The 22,589-nt window shown below is 44.2% G+C and overlaps 1 protein-coding gene across 7 annotated transcripts in view; it reads right to left on the bottom strand.

Annotated features, from left to right (window-relative positions):
* Positions 1-22,049, bottom strand: part of CADPS (calcium dependent secretion activator) — a 706,678-nt gene extending 684,629 nt beyond the window's left edge. For all 7 annotated transcript variants that reach the window (XM_082264950.1, XM_082264948.1, XM_082264947.1 and 4 more), the window contains exon 1: positions 21,676-22,049. In XM_082264950.1, coding sequence (XP_082121076.1) covers positions 21,676-22,014 — 339 coding nt within the window. In that variant the 5' untranslated portion in view covers positions 22,015-22,049. The remainder of the gene's footprint in view (positions 1-21,675) is intronic.
* Between the last annotated feature and the right edge of the window lie 540 nt (positions 22,050-22,589).

Here is a 22,589-nt window from a genome sequence, read left to right on the forward strand (position 1 = left end):
TGTAAAAAGGCCACTCTGATGGGGACCCTGATGTAATAGGAAACTCTGATGGGGACCCTGATGTAAAAGGCAAATCTGATGGGGATCCTGATGTAAAAAGGCAACTCTGATGGGGGCCCTGACGCAAAAGGCAACTGTGATGGGGACCCTGGTGTATAAAGGCAACTCTGATGGGGACCCTGATGTAAAAGGCAACTCTGATGGAGACCCTGATGTAAAAAGCAACTCCGATGGGGACCCTGATGTAAAAGGCAACTCTGATGGGGACCCTGATGTAAAAAGGCCACTCTGATGGGGACCCTGATGTAATAGGAAACTCTGATGGGACCCTGATGTAAAAGGCAAATCTGATAGGGATCCTGATGTAAAAAGGCAACTCTGATGGGGACCCTGATGTAAAAAGGCAACTCTGATGGAGACCCTGATGTAAAAGGCAACTCAGATGGGGACCCTGATGTAAAAGGCAACTCTGATGGGGACCCTGATGTAAAAAGGCCACTCTGATGGGGACCCTGATGTAATAGGAAACTCTGATGGGGACCCTGATGTAAAAGGCAAATCTGATGGGGATCCTGATGTAAAAAGGCAACTCTGATGGGGACCCTGATGCAAAAGGCAACTGTGATGGGGACCCTGGTGTATAAAGGCAACTCTGATGGGGACCCTGATGTAAAAGGCAACTCTGATGGGGACCCTGATGTAAAAAGGCTACTCTGATGGGGACCCTGATGTAAAAGGCAACCCTGATGGGGACCCTGATGTAAGAAGGTATCTGATGGGTACCCTGATGTAAAAGGCATTATGATGGGGACCCTGATGTAAAAGGGATTCTGATGAGGACCCTGATGTGAAAGGCAACTCTAATAGGGACCCTGATGTAAAAAGGCCACTCTGATGGGGACCCTGATATAAAAAGGAATCTGATGGGGACCCTGATGTAAAAGGTATTCAGATGTATTCTGATGGGGACCCTGATGTAAAAGGGATTTTGAAAGGGACCCTGATGTAAGTGTAACTCTAATGAGGATTTTTTTTCGGCCTGCAAATATTTGTAAAATATACGATGTGGCCCTCGTACTGAAAAGTTTGCAGTCTTCTGGTGTGGACCATCAATAATGTTTTGCCAAGGGCATCACAATCTCATTTCTATCCCGCTATAACACAAACTGCCTACGGAGGAAAACGGCAGTTCCATATGTGTGTAAAAATTGCAATGTGTTGAAAATGTCACTTCCATTTCTCTTCATGTGTATATTTCCATATATAGTCCAATGCATTTTAGAAGCATTACTATGTCATCAGACGCATCAAACATTTACCAGAGACTGGAAGAATATGTTCGCTTTCCTAACTTTCTCAGCTATGACACCTCCTGTCACACTTTCATCATTTTAACCTTTAGCACGTTACAAGCTGCCTATAACTGCATGAAAAATGTTTGGATGGTTGAGACATTTCTTTATAATTCAGATTAGTTTTAGTAAATCAAAAAGAAGATTGTACAAAGATCATACAACCAAAAATTGTAATGCGTATGGCAACCTTTAGATAGCACAAAAGAGACAGATCTTCAGTGTTTCATGTGCACAAAGACCTCTTTCCATGAAATTGCTATAATAGCCAATCAAAAATTAACTGGCTTGGCCAACTGCTATAAGTAATATTAATATTTATTACATATTATTGCAAATATGCAAAAAAAATAAAAACATTTACAGGAATATATCTAAAATGCAATAAAAGGAACGTAAATCGGTAAAAAAGATGTCTCGAACGCCGCACATTAGCATGCCTTGAGTAAACGCAGACTCAGCCCAGCTCCATCCAGGCCACACCCCCTGACGTGGCTCACCTCCCCCATGGGGTTTAGTCATGGCCCATGGATTTATGACTAAGCCCTGTGGGTGTGAAGAAACCCGTTGGCATGGACTGAGGCTGCTTTTACTCAGGTGACCACCGGGCATGCTGTTATGCTGCGTTCGAGACATCTTTTTTGATGGATATCCTGCACTGAGTCGGGACGGCTCTCACCAGCTGGCATCCACAGGGTGAGCAACCGAATTGGGATGAAGGAGCCAGGAGCGGAACCACTCGTTTTCTGAAGTGAATGTAAATCATTGTTGTTAATAAGTACTTATATTTATACTGATGAATATGTGAGACTTGAAAAAAGAAAGCCTATTGATAAAAGATGGACGGAGATATTTGCATTCAAATGAGACACAGTTGGGTTGTATGTATATGTACTTTTATTAAGATCTACAGTTCTAGCCTACTCGATCTTAAATCTGGCAATAGATAGATCAAAATTTGACCGGTTCAGCAGGGTGCAACCCAATTTAGATTCATCTATGGCCGTTCCCAGTAGAGAGAAGTCAATTTAACGATCAGCTTTTCTAGAACAGGGATGTTGGAATATTTTCCTTCGATCAGCTCTGCAGCCAATTAACATGCGCAAAATTGCGATCAGCATTCTGGGTAGCTAGAAACCAGGAAGAGGGGACGCAGCGGCTTCAGACACCCACACCGGAGATGGCCGCGCTCTGCAATCAATTTTAAAGATAAGAAATGATCTACAATCAAATACTTTACTGCACTGTAATCTGTGAATTGTGTTACTGTAATTGGCGATATGTTAGGATTAAAGGGGTATTTTTTATCTTAAAAAAGTATTTTCGGCCGTAACTCCGCTTTCAAGTGATTGTAAAGTCTTGTTTTTAAAAAAAAAACAAACATATTATACTTACATCTTCTGTGCAGTTGGTTTTGCACAGAGTGGCACCGATGCCCCTATTCTTGGGTCCCTCTTCAGCTTTCCTGGCCCCTCCCTCCTGTTGAGTGCCCCCACAGCAAGCAGCTTGCTACGGGGGCACCGAGCTGAGTCACAGCTCCCTGTGTCCATTCAAACACGGAGCCGCGACCCGGCCCACCCCCTCTCTTTCCTGATTGGCTGACTGACTTTGATTGACGGTAGTGGTAGCCAATCGTGCCGCGCTGCTGTCTTAGCCAATGAAGAGGGGAGTCCTGGGCAGCTGAGACCCTCCTGCAACAACGCTGGATAGAGATGGAGCCCAGGTAAGTATTAGGGAAGCTGCTGCACACAGAAGGTTTTTTTATCTTCATGCATAGAATGCAATAAGATACAAAACCTTCTGCCTTTACAATCCCTTTAATTGAACAAGCTGAAGTTAGAAGCTGATTGGCTACATGTTTAACTCTAACAGAAGGTCAACCCTTATCTCTTCTTCTGAAAAATTAGAAAAAAAGACACTGCGGAAGGACTTTCATATATAGTATAGTACAGTATAGCATAGCGAATAAAAGCCGGCCATCACACAACAGGAATCGCTCAGACGCTGTAACAATAAACACATTTTCTTTGCTGGAAAATCATTGAGGAATATTGAATGAGATGAGGGATAGTGTGTGTTGTACAGCAGCCAACAGTAACCAATCAGAAAGTGTTTTTCATTATTCTCACTGCTCTAAACTGACGCAAATTGATTGGTTGGTCTGGGTCATTGCACACTTTTATTTCTCAGTTCACGGTTTAAAAAAAAGTAAGCTTCAGGAAGCTTTTCCACAAATAGTCGGGTTGGTAAATTATAGCCAAGATGCTAATTAAATTATGAGAGAATTAGATTATGAACTATTCTTGATTATGTGCCATTCTTGTTTAATTTAATAGATGTACAGTATAATAGGTAAGACCCCATTCACACAGGGGTGACGCTACTTGCTGGGGCGACCTGTGAAGGTCGGCGCGACATGCATGGACTTCATATCATTGAAGTCAATGCAGGTCGCCCCAAAGTAGTACAGGACCCTTTTTCTAAGTCGGAGCGACTTGTGCCGCTCCTATTAGAACGGGTCCTGTGCTAATCAATGGCGAGCGACCCACCGCGACTTTTTAGGCGACCAAGTTGCCTGACAAGTCGCGCTAGTGTGAATGGGGAGTAACTGTTAACGCTGAAGCTTAGGTATAAATATTTTTGAATAGTTACATTGTTCCAGCTTGGATCAAGGTAAGTAAGTATACACAATACCTGGCCAATCCCTTTGGAAGCTGCTACCGCTACTACAGTGATGGCTGCTAGTTTCCGGGTCCATGCCAAGTGACTGCCCCGCTGCTTAATGAACACAGGAGGTCACTCGCTTGGCACAGGCGCCATTCAGTGAACATTTTGTGTTTTCTTAATGAATGCACAGTGTTCTCCAATTGGCCAAGATGGAGAGGTGAGTGGGTTATATCATGATCTCCACCTCAGCCAAGAGAACAAACCCCTGTGATAGGTGTGCAGAAGGGAAGCCACCACAGACACCACAGGGAAGCCACCACAGCAACCACAGAACCTCGGGGCTCTGAAGAAGAGGGGACACTACTTGAAACCCGTTAGCCTTTTCAGACCTACATGGCTTCTTTCTGCGATTGGAAATGTATGCAGTGGTTCTGGCATTTCTGTTCCTGGATTTTATTGATGTACATGTATATACATTGGTATGCGGGTATAACACTTGTCCTATTTTACTAATAAATGGTGTATAAAGGTAATGCGCTAGACTGGTGCACCCTCTTTTTTTTGTTTTTTAATTGTTTAGTGTATCTGGATTTCCCCAATCCCTAGAGGACAGCAAGGCGGAGTGCTTACCTATGGGCTTAGGACCAGTTCATACCATTGAAACGCAGTCCGGATGCGTTCCATATGCTTTTCTGAATGCGCGTTTTATGGACACAATTTTGATGCTATCCAGCGCGTTTTTGATGCAGTGCAGTGCACCACCCCTTTTTTTTCTTAACCTTAAATAAAGACATGTGTGTTCCAGTGCATTTATGGTGCCTTTAGGTGTGTTCCAGTGCTTTTTTTAAAGCGTTTTACAGCGTTCCAGTACAGAAAAAATGCAGCATGTTCTTTTTTTTCTGGAACTGCAAATTGGATCATGCTTAGCTGGGGTTTATTTTTGCCTTCCTCTTGATCAACAGCAGGTATAGGATTGTGTATATGAGATTGTATGGTAGGGTTTTCAATACTGTTTTTTTTTTTTTAAGGTTGAACCGGATGGACTTGTGTCTTTTTTTCAACCTGACTAACTATGTAACTGGAACGCATTGGAACTGCAAGCACTGGAATCCATATAACCTACTTTCTATGCGTTCTTGATGCAGATAAAAAACGCACTGGACCACATGTGGTGTGAACTGGCCCTAAAGGTGAAACCGAAACAATGAGAATCATCTGAGTGTTAAGCACTATACTCTAATGCAGGTGGCCATTTCTACTGCCATTCACAGAAAATGTTTTCAGTGACGAGGCATTCTACGATTGGACAAGGTAGAGATTGTGACATTGCCTCTACACCTAGTCCAATCGGAGAATGCATTGTATTCATTTAACAAATAAAAATGAAGGTATTCTGTGAATGGCAGCGATACCAAGCAACCAACCTCCTGTGGTCAGTATGCAGATGTGAAGCTGCTTGGCACCGGATTTGGAAGATCGTGGTATAAAATATGCATAGGTACATTGATCCCAGCAGGACCAATACAACTATGCAATAAAAAAAAAAAAAAAAAATTATACCTAGGACTTTAGCTTTAATGTACTTTAAAATTACATTTTAATATTTTGAAATCTGCAGCTTTCATTAAAATAATCCCTGGTGATCCTGCCATGAAGGTCCTTCTTCAGGCGCTTTTTGTTATAGGATGAGAACGCTCTGTCCCTGGCTCCCAGTTGTGCTTTAATGTGGCTCCTGGTGGAGACGGCAGTTGGCCATTTCAAGACACCTTACACAGGCATGGCCCACTGTTGTCACCATCACCTGAAAAACGTAATGTGGCCATCCCTGGAGTGCATGTGAGCAGTACGTGGGTGTAAGAAGGCAGCAAGACATCAGCAGCACTGAGATGCAGGAATGGTTAAAAAAATAAATCTGAAAAATTAGAATTTTAATAAATACTTTTGATAAAAATTAGAATTTATATATATATACATATATATATATATATATATATATATATATATATATATATATATATATATATATATATATATATATATATACACAGTGCTTTAGCAGACTAAATGTCAATCAGTTAGGGTTTACATTGACTGAAACCACCAATAGCAGATTCTGATTGGTTGCTAGGGCCTACAATATAATTCTTGTTAGTCCGGGTTCAATGGATGATATGCACCATATGATTCCCAAGAACAAACCATATAAAACAGCAATGGAATGAGATGAAATGACCGCCCCTGTGGTTTAATCCTTGGGTACATGTTTCAGCCACAAGTGACTCCATGGTTGTCTATCTGCAAGGGGTCTGCTAGGACTTCCTTTAATGTCAAAGAATCAAAGGCAGCGCCGCAAAGGCTGGGGATGCGCCAATCCCAGGCTGGGGTCTTTGATGTATTGTTAAGTCTTGTACTGAGGTCTGCCAGTTTCCGTTAGCACACAGGAACCTTCACCGGCTCTGAGGCTCTGCCAGAGAAGCTTTTCTGGAAAGCCAGACATGGAGATGTAGGACCACCAAGTTATGACCACCAAAGAGGCAATGTAATCTATGCAAAACAGGCTTATTTTATTATCAATACACAAAAATGCCTCAATGTATACAGGGGTGGATTTACTAAAGGCAAACAGACTATGCACTGTGCATGTGCAATGGCTCCAGAGCTTAGTAAATGAGATGAAGCTTCGCAAAGAATAGCCAATCACATGCAAGGGAAATAAAAAAGCATTTTTTTTTTGCATATGATTGGAAGATGGAAGTCAGCAGAGCTTCCCTTCCTTTACTAAGCTCTGGACTTCCAATGTGCACAGTCTATTTGCCTTTAGTAAATCCACCCCAGTGTGTCTTCAAAATTTAGATTTACCAAATCAGGCTGATTTACCATTTATTACCATGCGATTCAATACAGTGCGTTTGTGCGTTTTGGGCCTATTCATTTTGAATGGGCTCAGATCGCATCGCATTACACTGAATGTAATGCACTACTTGTAGAAACGCACTGCAAACGGATCACGTGGTACTTTTGTACCATGCAATCTGGTGCAAGCAAATGCAGTGTGCTTGCGACCTGCATTTGTGGTGTTATCTTAATATTGACACCCCCTGCCAATCGCAATTGCAGTGCATTTAGAATGTAGTGTAGGAAATGCGCAGGGAATGTGGGTTTTTTGCAGGGAATGTGGGTTTTTTGCACGGAATGAAAGGAAAAGGGTAGGCATTTTATATGCCCCCTTTTCCACATGGGAGAAGTGGCGGGGAGTGCTAGAATTGTTAGAGGTCAGTTTCAGGTCAGTAGGTCTTCCCGGTTTTTTTCCTCAGGAAAAAAGGCGGGATGAAGTACCTGAGGTAAAAAGTAACGTGTAGCTGCAGGTGACAGAGATGCACCTGCAGTGGTGTGGGGAGCTCTGAGGAGAATTCAGGCGGGGAGTTAGGATATAAATAGGTGAGCCCAGCTGTGAGGGGCTCATTCACCTCAGGAGCAGCAGCAGAAGAGGTTCCCCAACCCCCCCTCCCCTGTTGTCACGGCTTTTATTACGTGGTGGGTCACCTTTGTTTACAAAGGGGGACAAGTGTTTTATTACTGGATGTTTTAATGAATTTTATTGGATTTTATTTATTTGACAAAACCTGAGCCATAGTGGCTGGGCTGGTTTTAAGATAATATTTATTGATATTTATTGAATATTTAATCTGTTTTAAACCAGTAATAAACGGCCGCAGCCAGATTATTCCACACTTTTGGTGTCTGCATTCTTTATTTAATAATCATTGTTAAATTATGATATTATTTAGTGAAGTATAATATCCTGCCTACTGTCCCATGTGGGTTTTTTGCAGGAAATGTGGGTTTTTTGCACGGAATGTGGGTTTTTTGCACGGAATGTGGGTTTTTTGCACGGAATGTGGGTTTTCTGCATGAAATGTGGGTTTTTTGCACGGAATGTGGGTTTTTGCAGGGAATGTGGGTTTTTTGCACGGAATGTGGGTTTTTTGCATGGAATGTGGGTTTTTGCAGGGAATGTGGGTTTTCTGCATGGAATGTGGGTTTTTGCACGCAATATGGGTTTTTTGCAACGTGCTCTAGTGTGAACCTGAGCACAGTAGGTTCCTATATGTACCAAAAGCAAAGAGGAGGCTTTTAATTATCATAGAATATACTTATACTTCTATAGTATACTTTTAAGAACTACTACGTTACAACAAGCTTTCACACAAAACAGGGATTACGTATGTGATTTTACAAAAAATAAAAATGTCCTTTATTACATAATAACACAAACTAAATATATTTGTGTACTTCTAATTAATATTGCTATTTATATATTAAATCAAGGGTCCTATATAATTGAATAGTGTCTTTTTAAATATGAAGGGAAAGATACGTACGGCTTTGGGAAAATGTGGGTATGTTTTAGTAGGTTTTATGACGTGTAAGGTCGCTTTCACACGAACGATCCGATCAGATCCGCCTGTCAGTTTTTCAGGTGGACCGGATCGGATCCTCCATGCATCCCTATGGGGCAGTGGATGTCAGCGGAGACATCTCCACTGACACCCGCTGCTATCCAATTCGATCCTGCCCGTGAAATCTGGACGGATGGAAACCCTATTTTCCATCCGTCCAGCAAATCGGATCGTATGGGATCAAATGAGAACGGACAGGTGGTCCATTCTCATCCGATTCCCCCATAGAGGACAGCAGGGATCTGACAGCTCCGTCTCCGCACACAGAGCGGAGACGGAGCTGTAATCCGCCTGCTCAGCGGGGATCGGCAGGTCGATCCCCTGCTGAGCAGAACGGAGTCCACCGACGGAGTGGACAGTGTGAAGGGACCCTAATATAAAAAGTTTTTATTTTTTGAAAAAACTGTCTTGTAGTGATTACATAATGTAATCACTGTTTTTCTCTTCTAAATGCATGCTGGGATGTAGCGATTATAAAGTCTGAAATCCAGGTATGTGTATTTTTACATAGTTACAATGGTCCAGCTTGGTTTAATGTAAGTATTTATGTGCCATACCTGTGGGATCTCAGTGGAAGCTGGAAATCACTGTAGCAGACTCACCACTACAGCATTTGCCGCTAGCTTCCAGGTCCTGTGCCGAGTGGGTGCCCTGCCCCATTGTGGACACGGGAGTCGCTTGGCACAGGCGCCATTTCTCAATAATGCAAAGCAGTCTGTGGACAAGGTGGAGATTGTGGCATCACCACCCCGCTTCTCTACCTCATCCAATCACAGAATGCTTTGTATTTATTGAGAAAATGCAAAATGTAGTCTAAATGGCTCTCGTGCCAAACGGGTGACCTCCTGTGTTCACTTGGCATGGGACTCGGAAGCTGGCAGTGATCACTATAGTAGTGGTGCCTACTACATTGATTTTTAGCTTCCACTTGGATAGTCCAGGCATGGAACATACATAATTCGATTAGTCCAAGCTGGACTGTGCAAACATATCCATACCTATTTTGGGTGTCATCATGGTCCAAATTGTTTCCATGTAAATCAATCAAATCTACAGTGACAGTATATGATGAAGACTTTTTAGGGCTAGCCACCCGTATTTGTATGTTTACATGCACCTTGCACTTTTTTGTGGTTTTCTGTGTTTTTCTTACTTACGTATTACTTCCTAATAAATAATATTGATTTTATATATATTTTTTGCATGATTTATATTTAAATTAGCCCTGCTCACTGTGCCTCTACTGCAGCACAGTGGCTCGTTCCCGTCCAGCGAGGTAGACCTACGTCGCTGGACTCCTCCCCTTGTGGGCGGCGCTCGCGCGCCGCCAGAGGCTCGCTCCCGCTGTATTCATTCACAGCGGGAGTCGGGCCAGGGGAGGAGCAGCGGCGATCACCGCTGCTCTTCCCCGATCGTCGGGGAATCGAGTTTGGAGATCCGCCCGCTTTGTTTACACAAGTAAGTGACAGACAGTGACAGAATGCATAGCTGAACCTGCGATCTGTCCTTGTGTCACTCAGTCACCTCCCCCCACACACGTTAGTAAGCACCAGGCATACATTAACCCCTCCCTCTCCAATAAAATTAACCCCTTCCCTGCCAGTGTCATTTTTACAGTAATAGTGCATATTTATAGCACTGATTACTGTAGTAATGTCACTGGTACCCCCAAAAGTGTCAAAAATGTCAGTCAAGGGTCCGATCTGTCCGCCGCAATGTCGCAGTCCCGCAAAAAAAACCGCAGTTCGCCGCCATTACTCGTTTAAAAAAAAACACCAAAAATGACAGAAATCTTTCCCTTAGTTAGTAAACGCAATAATTTTTGCGCAAACCAATAAAAATACGCTTATTGTGATTTTTTTTACCAAACATAGGTAGCAGAAAACAAATTGGCCAAAAATTTAAAAAAAATTTGATTTTTACATTTTTTTTGGGGGGGAATTTCATATAAAAAAAATATGAAAAATATTGTTATTTTTTTCAAAATTTATGCTTTTCTTTTGTTTATAGCGCAAAAAGTAAAAATCGCACAGGTGATCAAATACCACCAAAAGAAAGCTCTGTTTGTGGGAAAAAAAGGACGTAAATTTTCAGGAGCGCGCAATTGTCAGTTAAAGTCGCACAGTGCCGAATCGCAAAAAGTGGCCTGGACATAAGACAGCAAAATCCTCCGGTGGTAAAGTGGTTAAGACGCATTTCGGGCACTATCCATTATAGGACAAAAACCGTTAAAGTCCCATAGGGGGGAATTCTCCTTTTGCAACATATCCATACCTAAACTTCAGTTTTGTGGCGTCATGCACACTGGGTGTATAAAATGCCACTTTTAAGGGTGATTGATTTTTTTTTTTTTTTTCAGCCTCCAAACGCCCCTCTATGTTAACCTATGTAGCCATGCTCATATAGGTGTTTACAGGCATGGTAGAAAAGGAGCGTTTATGTTAACCTCCATAGAGATGCTCATATAGGCGTTTACAGGCATGGTAGGAAAGGAGCATTTAGTGTCTGAAAAAGCAAAACAAAAACAACCATTGCGTTCAGCAAAGGAGCGTTTGAGCAGAAAAAAAAACGCTTGACACGCCTAAACGCCTGTAAATGAGTCAAAACACGCCTAAACACTAGGCACATTTAGCACTTGAGCGTTCATTCATTTCAATGGCCAGAATAAATAATATTCTGGCCAATGGAATGATGAACACTCAAACGCTTAATGTGATTTGTAAAACGCGGCTTTGAGCGCGTTTTTAAAGCCGATTTTCTCCTGCCAAGAGAAATGACATTCAGAGGAGCTGGGCAAACAGCCAGTATGCATAAGGCCTAAAATGTGTAACAAAGTATATTTTATGGTGAATAAATTGTAACAAAAAAATCTCATTTTACCTAGAAGGTTACAAAGTGGTGGCTTTTCCTTCTATTATTAGCTACACTTTTCTCTATCACAAGGTATAGACATCTCACACTATCTTGACACATTGGAGTTTGTCATCTAAAGCAGATAAGCGTATTCACTTTGCAATTTGAATTTTTACTTAACTTCGCCGCATTTGCTAAATCAAGGGACATTTCATATGAAAATTCCTTTTTCTATAACAGATTCTACTTTGTTAGTAAATTAACCCCAGTATCTCAGTCAGGACAAAAAAGGACAGGAAAGAGATATGGGGACCTCTGCAAAATTGAGCGTCCATCCCCTACCTTAGTAGTCCCATATTCTCATCCTATAATAGTGGATTTTCAAGGCTTTGAGGTTGTTATAAATAAGTCATGTTTTCATAAAAAATCTATTTTATTCATATCAAAAAAGATGAAATATAAAAACATCAATCAATAATATATTGATATAACCATAAGTGGATGACACAATATACTGCCGGTAATCATAGCAGATACAGTATTCGATGTGCAAGTGCGTAGTAATCCGGTCCAACGCTTTTCGCAGAGTCTAGGCTCTTTCAAATGCTTTCGGCATGTAGCACACGAAAACTGTTACCACACACTATATTAGTCAGTTGCTGGAAATGAAAAAAATCCCCCACCTCGGGCGATGCAAGACAGACACCAAAAAGTACAACGGCTGACCATCCACTTAGGCAAAACAATCAGCCGATGGGGAATAGATCCCTAGCGGGCATCGGACCACACTGGTACCCAACGGCAGACACTTATTATAACTAGGTATGGACCACACATGTATCAAGTCTGTTGTGGTGGCCAAACAACGTCCCAAATATATGTAGCCAGGGTGGAAAAAGAAGTTTGTCCAAAACCTGTTGCCGACATGTGACAGGGAGCCATGTCCCTTCGGGCATCGGACCACACTGGTACCCAACGGTAGACACCTATTAAAACTGGGTATGGACCACACATGTATCAAGTCCGTTGTGGTGGCCAAACAACATCCCAAATATATGTAGCCAGGGTGGAAAAAGAGGTTTGTCCAAAACCTGTTGCCGCCGTGTGACAGGGAGCCATGTCCCTTCGGGCATCGGACCACACTGGTACCCAACGGTAGACACTGATTACAACTAGGTATGGACCACACATGTATCAAGTCTGTTGTGGTGGCCAAACAACGTCCCAAATATATGTAGCCAGGGTGGAAAAGGAATTGCGTCCAAAACCTGTTGCCGCTGTGTGACAGGGAGCCGTGTCCCTTCGGGCATCGGACCACACTGGTACTTAATGGCAGACACCTATTACAACTAGGTATGGACCACACATGTATCAAATCTGTTGTGGTGGCCAAACAACGTCCCAAATATATGTAGCCAGAGTAGAAAAACAAGTGCGTCCAAAAACTGTTGCCGCCATGTGACAGGGAGCCGTGTTCCTTTGGGCATCGGACCACACTGGTACCTAACGGTAGGTAGACACCTATTACAACTACGTATGGACCACAAATGTATCAAGTCTGTTGTGGTGGCCAAACAACTTTCCAAATATATGTAGCCAGGGTGGAAAAAGAAGTGCGTCCAAAAACTGTTGCCGCCATGTGATAGGGAGCCGTGTCCCCGTTAGCCCCAATATCTCAGTATCTCCATATTATACTCCATGTCAGGACCAGGAAAACAGAGAGATGGTCTGTATATAAAAAAATGTATCCTATGGGGGGGAATAAGGAAGGAGGGTATAAATGGTATACCCACAGACTCCACTGATGAAAATCCACCCCTGGGTGTTATACAATAAAACAGGTTTCTATATTTGATGGGACCCTTAAAGGGCAGTTCCAGGCATTGGCACATTATACATAGTTACATTGGTCCAGCTTGGATCAATGTAACTATGTATATGCCATACCTGACTGATGCCCCTGAAAGCTGGAAATCACTGTAGACACCTCTACTTCAGTAATCTCCACTTGCTTCCCGTGCCGAGCAGCTCGCCAGATGCATTATGAACGCAAAAAGTCAGCCGCTCCACAAGGGCACCATTCACAGAATGCTTTGCATGTTCTGAATGAATGCAAAGCGTTCTCTGATTGGATGAGGTGGAGAGATAAAATGCTCTCATCCCCATCAAGAGAATGATTGTATTATTTATTTATTAAAAGGTATTTATATGTCACCAATAATTTACACAGCACTGTACATATTGTATATGCACATCAGTCTCTAAGCGCAGAAGCTTACACTCTATGATCCTTAACTGACATATATGAGGGTTCTTTAAAAAGTTTCCACACTTTTTTTTAACTCTATGAAATATAAAATAGTGTGAAAACTTTTTGAAGACCCCTCGTACATTCATACACATTTTAGAGCCAATTTAGGCAAGGGCCAATTACCCTACCAGTGTGTCTGTGGAGTCAGGGAGGAAAGCAAAGAACAAGGGAAATCACTGGGCAGCACAGTGGCTTAGTGGTTATTACTTCTGCCTTCCAGCATTAGGGTCCCTGGATCAAGTCCTGGTCAGGGCACTCTCTGCATGGAGTTTGCATGTTCTCCCTGTGCTTTTGTGGGTTTCCTCTGACATGCTGGTAGGTTAATTGGAACCGTGTTTAAATTTTAGATTAACAATATACTCATAGGGGTGTATGTTGGTGCCTCAAACTAAAGTATGGGACTTTCAGGGCAAGTGATGGATACAAGGTTGTATAAAGAAAATAAATAATTTAATGATAGAAATAAAGAAGAAACATATATTCAAAGAGAATTATAACTGACAGTTATAATGGTGCATGGGTGTTGGGTTATAGACCCAAGGTGCGTAGAGGAAAAGTACGTTTCGGAAAAAGGGTTTCCGTGACAGTGGTGAAAATAAGGTGACTTTTTATTTGGATGAATGACTCTGTTTTTCCTGGCTTGGATTTTCACAGAGATCATCCGGTGTTGATCCTACGCGTTTCGGCTAACAATGTAGCCTTTTTCAAGGATATTCGTATCACCAGTTCTGTAGGAATAGTGACGAATTTTAGCAATTGTTCGTATATATCATAGTAAATCTTTTAACATGGTTGGATAAAAAAGAGAGTACATACATTTTGCCTATTCTTGTGAGTTTTCGTGTCTGGAGAAGATTCGCAAGAATTTACTCATTGGGGTTGATTTACTAAGGGATGTTGCACTTTTCTTTTTGAAAGGTGTTTATTTTTAATTTTCAATAAAACACATGAAAAAAACAACAAAAAAGCAAAACAGTATACAAAGTTAGAGGCATAGACATAAAAAATATGCAAGAAGCGGTACAAGGCCGAGGGATGTTGCACTTTGCAAGGGAATCTGCCCCAAAGCTTAGTGAATGCGGTGAAGTTTAACTTTGCAAAGAATACCCAATGACGTGCAGGAAAAAGAAAAACAGCATTTTGCCCACACGTGATTGGATGATGGAAGTCAACAGAGCTTCACCTCATTTACTAAGCTTTGCTAAGCAAATTCCCTTGCGAAGTGCAACATTCTTTGCACAGAGAACAGTCTATGTGCCTTTAGTAAACCAACCTCTATGTGTATATTGGTAATATAGAACTTAAACAGGTTCCAATTAACCTGTGGCGATTTTGGCTCTGAGGAAGAGGGTCCTCCCTCGAAACGCGTAAGCCACATCAGGTTTTGAGGACGCCATCACGCTATCCAGCAGTAGAGAAGTGTCTTGGAAGCGAGCGGTGCCCATTTCCTATATGCTTGTTCATATGCTACGTTTGTGAGTATATTGTACGCTACCCTTCTTTGATTTTAATAAACTTTTAAGTGGTAATGCACAAGGTCGGTGCGCCCTTCTCCTGCTGTTTTCTTGTAACCTATCAGTATGTCAAAGGAAATTCCTATGCAAAGTGAAGAGTGAAAAGAAGTAAAATATGTAAGGTGCTATACAATTCTCCATAAACATGCATCCCCCACGCAGGTGGTGTCCTGGTTGGGATACAGACTGAGGTCCCCAGAGCTGCAAGGCAAAAGTGCCATTAAATCCTGTGACATTCTAAATGAGTTACTGGTGGCACCGTAATAGCTTCTGCAGCAATGCAGGTAACTGGATGAAATGCATGTGTTTCGTCTACAGTAAAATGACAAATATGCTACCCACCATTCTGGGCCAGACCACAGTGAGCCCCCTTTACTGCTGGGCCCCATAGCAGTCCTGTAGTCTGAAATGATTACAGTTATGCCCTTGGTGCAGGTCACCAGAACCCCCAAACGGGCCACCTAAATGCCCTGCTGATACCCTACCTCTAATGCAGGGGCTATCATTAGCATTTCTATTGTGCTTTTCTCCCTGAGGACTTAAAGTGCTTAGGAGGTGAGGCAGCCATCTTGGGTGCACTCCACTGAGCCAATGAAACTACCAGAATGTCTTTGGAGTTGTAGAGGACAAGCACATACAAACTCCATGCAGATAGTGTCCAGGTTGGGATTCAAATCAAGAACCAGGGGCTGCATGGCAGAAATGCCAACCACTAAGCCACCAAGCTGGGATGTTAAAGTGACATGAAACTCTGGATTAAAAAATAAATAAATAAAAACTGTGTGAATTCTTAAAGCGGAGTTCCAGCCTGTAGAAAAAAAAAAGTTATCACGTCTACTAACTATAAAAAAGAAAGATTTATGTCATTTTTATTGTTTTTTTTACTAGTAATGGCGGTGATCTGCAATTTTTAGCGGGACTGCGACATTGCGGCGGACAGATCAGACCCCTAACTGACATTTTGACACTTCTTGGGGGGACCAGTGACATTACTACAGTAATCAGTGCTAAAAATATTCACTGTTACTGTAATAATGACACTGACAGGGAAGGGGTTAATACTGTGGGTGATCAAGGGGTTAAATGTGAGCCTAGGGGAGTGATTCTAACTGTGGGGGGGGGGGTGGCTTCTGAAATGACCATAGAGACCTGCGATCCTATATAGAAGGATCACAGGGGCTCTATTATAATTCCAGGGAGAAGAACGGTCAGCTGTGTTTACAACAACTGCCCGTTCTTCTCTCTCAGCGGGTAATGATCGCGGGTGTCAGGCGGCAAGTGGGGGCGGGAGCGCGCCGCCGGCGGCACGCACTTGCCCCTTAGCTGCCTTTGTACGACCAACGTAGACCTACGTCGATTTGCGCAGGAGAGCCACCTTGCCGCAGTAAATAGGCGGCGGGTGGTCAGGAAGCCGTTACTATAAGGACACTTACCTGTCGGGGGATCCTTAAGCCAATTCATCCATTAGCTCCGGGTGCAGGCGCCGGCATCTTTACTAAGGGAAACAGGAAGTGAAGCCCTGCAGTTTCACAGCCTGTTTCATTCTTGGCATGCGCGAGTCGCACAGCACTTTCTGAATGCTCTCGCTGTTTTATGGGACCTGTGTGTGACTCCCAAAAGGCAGCGAGGGGCCAGAAATTTCATAGATTGCCGTGTGGCAATCTTACCCTGAAGTGGGAGCGGGTACTTGATTTTAACAGGTATCCCTCCCCCCCCCCCAAAAAAAAGTGCCAAATGTGGCAGTAGAGGGGGGGTGCAAACAAGCGGAGCTCCCCTTTTTCGATGGAGCTCCGCTTTAATTCAGAAAAGTCCCTAGTATTGCTCTTTTAGCAAATCTCCCGTTGCTTTTTTTTTTTTTTTTTTTTTGCTGATGTGCTTTGACTTCCTATTAGAGCAGGGGTGTCAAACTCCACTTCCATCGTGGGCCGCATCAGCATTATGGTTTCCCTCAAAGGGCCGGTTATATCTATAAGATTAGATGTCCAGAGCACCCCACGCCCCCTTACACCCTTACATCACAATGCACCCCCTTACCAGAGGGTGGATCTGGGAAGAAGTGCTGGGTCTGGAGGAGAACCAGAGAAGGGCTGGAGTCAGCTTCCAGAGTCTGCTGAATGCTGAGACCAGGGGAGGCAAAGACAAGGTGGTGTTAAGGCTGTACAGAGAGGTGCAGGATCTGTAGGAGAAGTTCTGCCCTCCTCTCTGATGCGGACTGCTGAGGAGAAGGGGGGGGGGCAAAGACGAACCTTTCTGCAATGGCACAGAGTACTGCAGGATCTGGCAAAGGAGTTCTGTCCTCTCTGCTGCCGACTACAGAGAAAAGGTGGGGGCAGAGATAAGGCACAGCTGCATGAGAGGGGCGAGGGCCACATGAAATGGCCTGGGAGGCCGCATTCGGCCCGCGGGCCTTGTGTTTGACACCTGTGTATTAGAGGGTGGCTACATTTGCTCTCCATGGACCCTCTGTATGTAAGACGTAGCCACCCTCTCTTGCTCTTTTCTGAAATAAACTATGGACTATAGCAGGGGTCTCCAACTTTATAAATAAAGGCCCACTTTAGTGTCCTTCAGGCTTTAGGGGGGCTGCACTGTGACCAGTGGGAGTAGAAATTGTCCTGGTGTCAGAGGTGGTAAACAGTGCCCCATCTTTGGTATTGGGGGAATAATAGAGCCCTAGTGTTGGTGTCAATGAGAGGAAAAGTGCCCCTGAGGGCCAGATAAAGGTGAGCAAAGAGCGGCATCCAGCCCTAAGGCCACAGTTTAGAGACCAATGGACTATGGGACTTGTAGTGTGTAGAGAGTAGTGTACATAACTACAACCAATGTGCACTGCTCATTCTGAACAAAAAGAAGCAAGGAGGAAACAGAGATGGCCGAGAGCTCACGTTATAGGCAGGCAGAAAAAGACAGTAAGAAACCTTTTCATTCAAAAACAGATTACTGGGGCTAATAAAGTGACATGAAACTATATTTTTACTCTCCACAAATAACCCATATACTGTACATTCACAAGAGCCCTCTAATATATTTCTCATTAAATTGTTTCTTACTGTGTTTCTGTGCCTGCCTATATTGTGAGCTCCCAAAGCTCTCCTTTGCCCCTCACTTCCATTTGTTTGCAACAGGAAATACACATTAGTAGCTGTCCAGTGCAATGCTCTATGCACACTACAAAGCCCGTAGCCAATAGCCCAAAGCTACATAGTAAATCTGGTTGAAAAATGACACAAGTCCATCTAGTTCAACCAATAAAAAAGGAAAAAAAATGGATTTTCACAATACACAACCCCATACACACAGGGGATCCAGGGGGAGGCAAAAAAAAAAAAAAACCAGCAAAGCTTGATCCAATTTGCTCCAGCAGGTGGTAAAAATGTCTTATTGATCCCCCAAACTGGATGTTCCCTGGATCAACTTTACCTATGAATGTTAGTACCCAGTTATGTTATGTACATTTAGGAGAGAATCCAGGCCTTTTTTAAAGCAATCTACTGAGCTGGCCAGAATCACCTCTGGAGGGAGTCTATTCCACATTTTCACAGCTCTTACTGTGAAGATGCCTTTCTGTATTTGGAGTTGAAATCTCTTTTCCTCTAGACATAAAGAGTGCCTCCTTGTTCACTGTGTTGACTTTAAAGTGACTAACTCAACATCAAGTTCACTATATGGACCCGTTATGTATTTGTACATGTTGCTCATATCCCTTCCTTATCTCCTCTTCTCAAAATAGAATAAATTCAGTTCCTCTAACCCATAACTCATAGTTCATAACCCAAAGTCCATAACCCATAGTCCATAACCCATAGTCCATAACCGATAACGCATAGCATATAACCCATAGTCCATAGCCCATAGTCCATAACCCATAATCCATAACCTATAGTCCTTAAAGTGAGTAACTCAACATCAAGTTCACTATATGGACCCCCTATGTATTTGTACATGTTGCTCCTATACTTTCCTTATTACCTCTACTCAAGAGCAAATAAATTCAGTTCCTCTAACCCATAACCCATAGTCCATAACTCATAGTCCATAGCCCATAGTCCATAACCCATAGTCCATAGCCTACAGTCCATAACCCACAGTCCATAACCGATAACCCATAGCCCATAACCCATAGTCCATAGCCCATAGTCCATAGCCCATAACCCATAGTCCATAACCCATAACCCATAGTCCATAGCCCATAGTCCATAACCCACAGTCCATAACCAATAGCCCATAGCCCATAACCCATAGTCCATAACCTATAGTCAATAACCGATAACCCATGGCCCATAGTCCATAACCTATAGTCCATAACCCATAGTCCATAGCCCATAGTCCATAACCCATAGCCCATAGTCCATAACCCATAGTCCATAGCCCACAGTCCATAACCCACAATCCATAACCAATAACCCATAGTCCATAGCCCATAATCCATAGTCCATAACCCATAGTCCATAACCGATAACGCATAGCCTATAACCCATAGTCCATAACCCATAGTCCATAGCCCATAGCCCATAACCCATAACTTATAGTCCTTAAAGTGAATAACTCAACATCAAGTTCAAGCGGAGTTCCGGGCACAGAAGTCATTTTTTACTAAACATACCCCCGGGACAGTCAGGGCTAGCACATTCCACAATGGCTAGCCTCTGATCTGTCCCGGTTCGCACTTACCTTTTAGAAGAAATACTTACTTATAAAATTTCTTCCACAGCAGTTCCATCATGTTGTGGGCAGCTGAAGCCGGCGCGGTCCTCTTCTGTGTCTTCTTCCGCGTCTTCTTGTCCCAGAATGCGACGGCATCGGCCCCTCTCGTCACTTCCGGTGCGGCGCTGCATTCCTCCACAGCTTCTGGGCATGCCCAGAAGCTGTTTAGCAGGGGAATGCGGCGTCGCCCGGAAATGACGAGCGGGGCCGGTGCCGTCGCATTGATTCCTGGGAGCGATGACGTTCAGCTCCCAGGATTCATAGCGAGACAGGAAGTGACGGGGTGAGCCGCGGCTCCAAGGGAGGAAGTACTCTGAGGTGAGTATCTTCAATCTTCATTTACCAGGTAAGTAAACAAAAAAAAAAAAAAATAACTATCCAATTCCTTTTCAGGTGAGGTCTACCTAGCGGAGGGGCACAAAAACTCCGCTTTCACTATATGGACCCCATATGTATTTGTACATGTTGCTCATATCCCTTCCTTATTACCTCTACTCAAGAGCGAATAAATTCAGTTCCTCTAACCCATAACCCATAGTCCATAACTCCTAGTCCATAGCCCATAGTCCATAACCCATAGTCCATAGCCCACAGTCCATAACCCACAGTCCATAACTGATAACCCATAATCCATAGTCCATAGCCCATGGTCCATAACCCATAGTCCATAGCCCACAGTCCATAACCCACAGTCCATAACTGATAACCCATAATCCATAGTCCATAACCCATAGTCCATAACCCACAGTCCATAACCCATAACACATAGTCCATAACCCATAGTCCATAACCCATAGGTCCATAACCCACAGTCCATAACTGATAACCCATAACCCATAGTCCATAGCCCATAGTCCATAGCCCATAGGTCCATAACCCATAGTCCATAACCCACAGTCCATAACCCATAACCCATAGTCCATAACCCATACCATGAGTGAGCAAGAGAGAGTAGTTCCATTCCTACATACAGTAGGACAATGGAGAAGATACGTAGCCACCCTCTATCAGTAAGTCGGGTGACAGGAGCAAAAACAAAGGAATTTGGAGATTTATAAGGAGGCTGAGAGTGAAAGAATATACTTTTTAAGTTCAGAATATATACCTGAGTGTCACTCGGAGTAGTGGATGTATACGGATGATTTTTTTGGGAAACAAGGATATCATTTTAAATCCCCAACGACCAACCTACAGCCGCTCTGCGCTTTTTGCACGCCTTTGTTTATTTTCTCCCAACCTTACGATATGGCCCTTCCAGGGACAAAGCCCACGGTGATTTACTGATGCTGCAATCATTCCAGCATGCTGCACATAGGAGTATTGATTACCCCGGCCAGCTCTTTTACTGAGTGTCACACACAAGGCAGTGGCCTGACTGCATGGATCAGAGGGGGGGGGGGTATTCAGGGGGGGGGGGGCAGCACAGCTCTTGTTTCTATGAATGGAAGGTTGTTTTTTTTTTTTTGCTGGATGAGAGATAAACAAATGATCCTGGAGCAAAGCTGACAGTAAGCCATCCCTCCCTCCCCTGTGTCCTGTAGGTGGCGCTGTTGCATGGAGCGGGGTGCTGGTGACGCCTATGGAGGAGATGCTGGGTTATGGGAGGGCGCTGCTGTGATTCTGGAGCTCCCATTGATTGACTCTCCTAACCTGAGAGCCCTACAGAGGGTGCAAAAATAAAGAGGGTGCAAAAATAAATAAATGGCTGCAATGCATTGGTAGTCCAGGTCCTAGGGCCTATCTCTGATGCTGCTGCAGAACCTCTTGTCCCCATCAATGAATGTGACCCCCCCTCCCCCCTGTATGGTGCTCACCTTCTGCTGCCTCCTGGCCATGTCGGTGGGTTGCTTGGCATTGAAGGGATAGGCGATACATCTCATGACAAATACATAGAGCTGCAGCTTCCTCTTCCTCTCCTCTTCCTCCTTCTGCAGCTTCTCCAGCTCTTCCTTCTCCTTCTCACTCACCACCGATGGGCTGGGGCTGGACGGCCGCACACTGCTGCTTCTACTGCTGGGCTGCAGCCCCCCACCACTGCTCTCACTGGTCCGACTGGGGGAGAGCCGGGCCCCGGTACTGGGAGCTAACACCTCCTTACATTCCTCTTCTACGATCTCATCCGATTCCTCCTCGCTGGATGACGGGTCCAGCATGGTGTCCGCTCCAAGCTGTACGAAGGGGGCCCAGGGGTGCCCGGACTATATCCCACCGACCGACCGAGGATCAGAGAGCCGGGATCAGGACGAAGGAGAGTCCGGGGATCAGGAAGAAGGAGATCCGGGGATCAGGCAGAAGGAGATCCGGGATCCAGGCAGGAGGAGATCCGGGGATGAGGATGGAGGAGATCCGGGATCCAGGCAGGAGGAGATCCGGGGATGAGGATGGAGGAGATCCGGGGAGGACCTGGCGGTGGTGCAGCCAAGTGCAGACTAGGCATCGGCGGTGCTTACGTGTTTAACTCTCTCCTCCCCTGCACTGTGACTGGAGAAAGGCGAGCGGAGAGAGACAAAATAGTGCCGCTGGGGGGGGGGGGGGGGGGGGCGTCCTCATTGATCAGCTGTGCCTGGAATCTGCCGCGGCAGATGGTGCCCGGGCTCTTTGTCCGCCGGCCAATCAATCCTCAGAGCGCAGGAGGGGGAGGAGGATGGGTGACCTGTCCGGGGGGGTCACTGGGTGAGTAGAGGGGGGGGGGGGGCAAGGGGTGTCAGGGAGGAAGAAATATGTGAGT

Source organism: Pelophylax lessonae (genome assembly GCF_965119305.1).
Source record: "Pelophylax lessonae genome assembly, chromosome: 8".
NCBI lineage: Eukaryota > Metazoa > Chordata > Amphibia > Anura > Ranidae > Pelophylax > Pelophylax lessonae.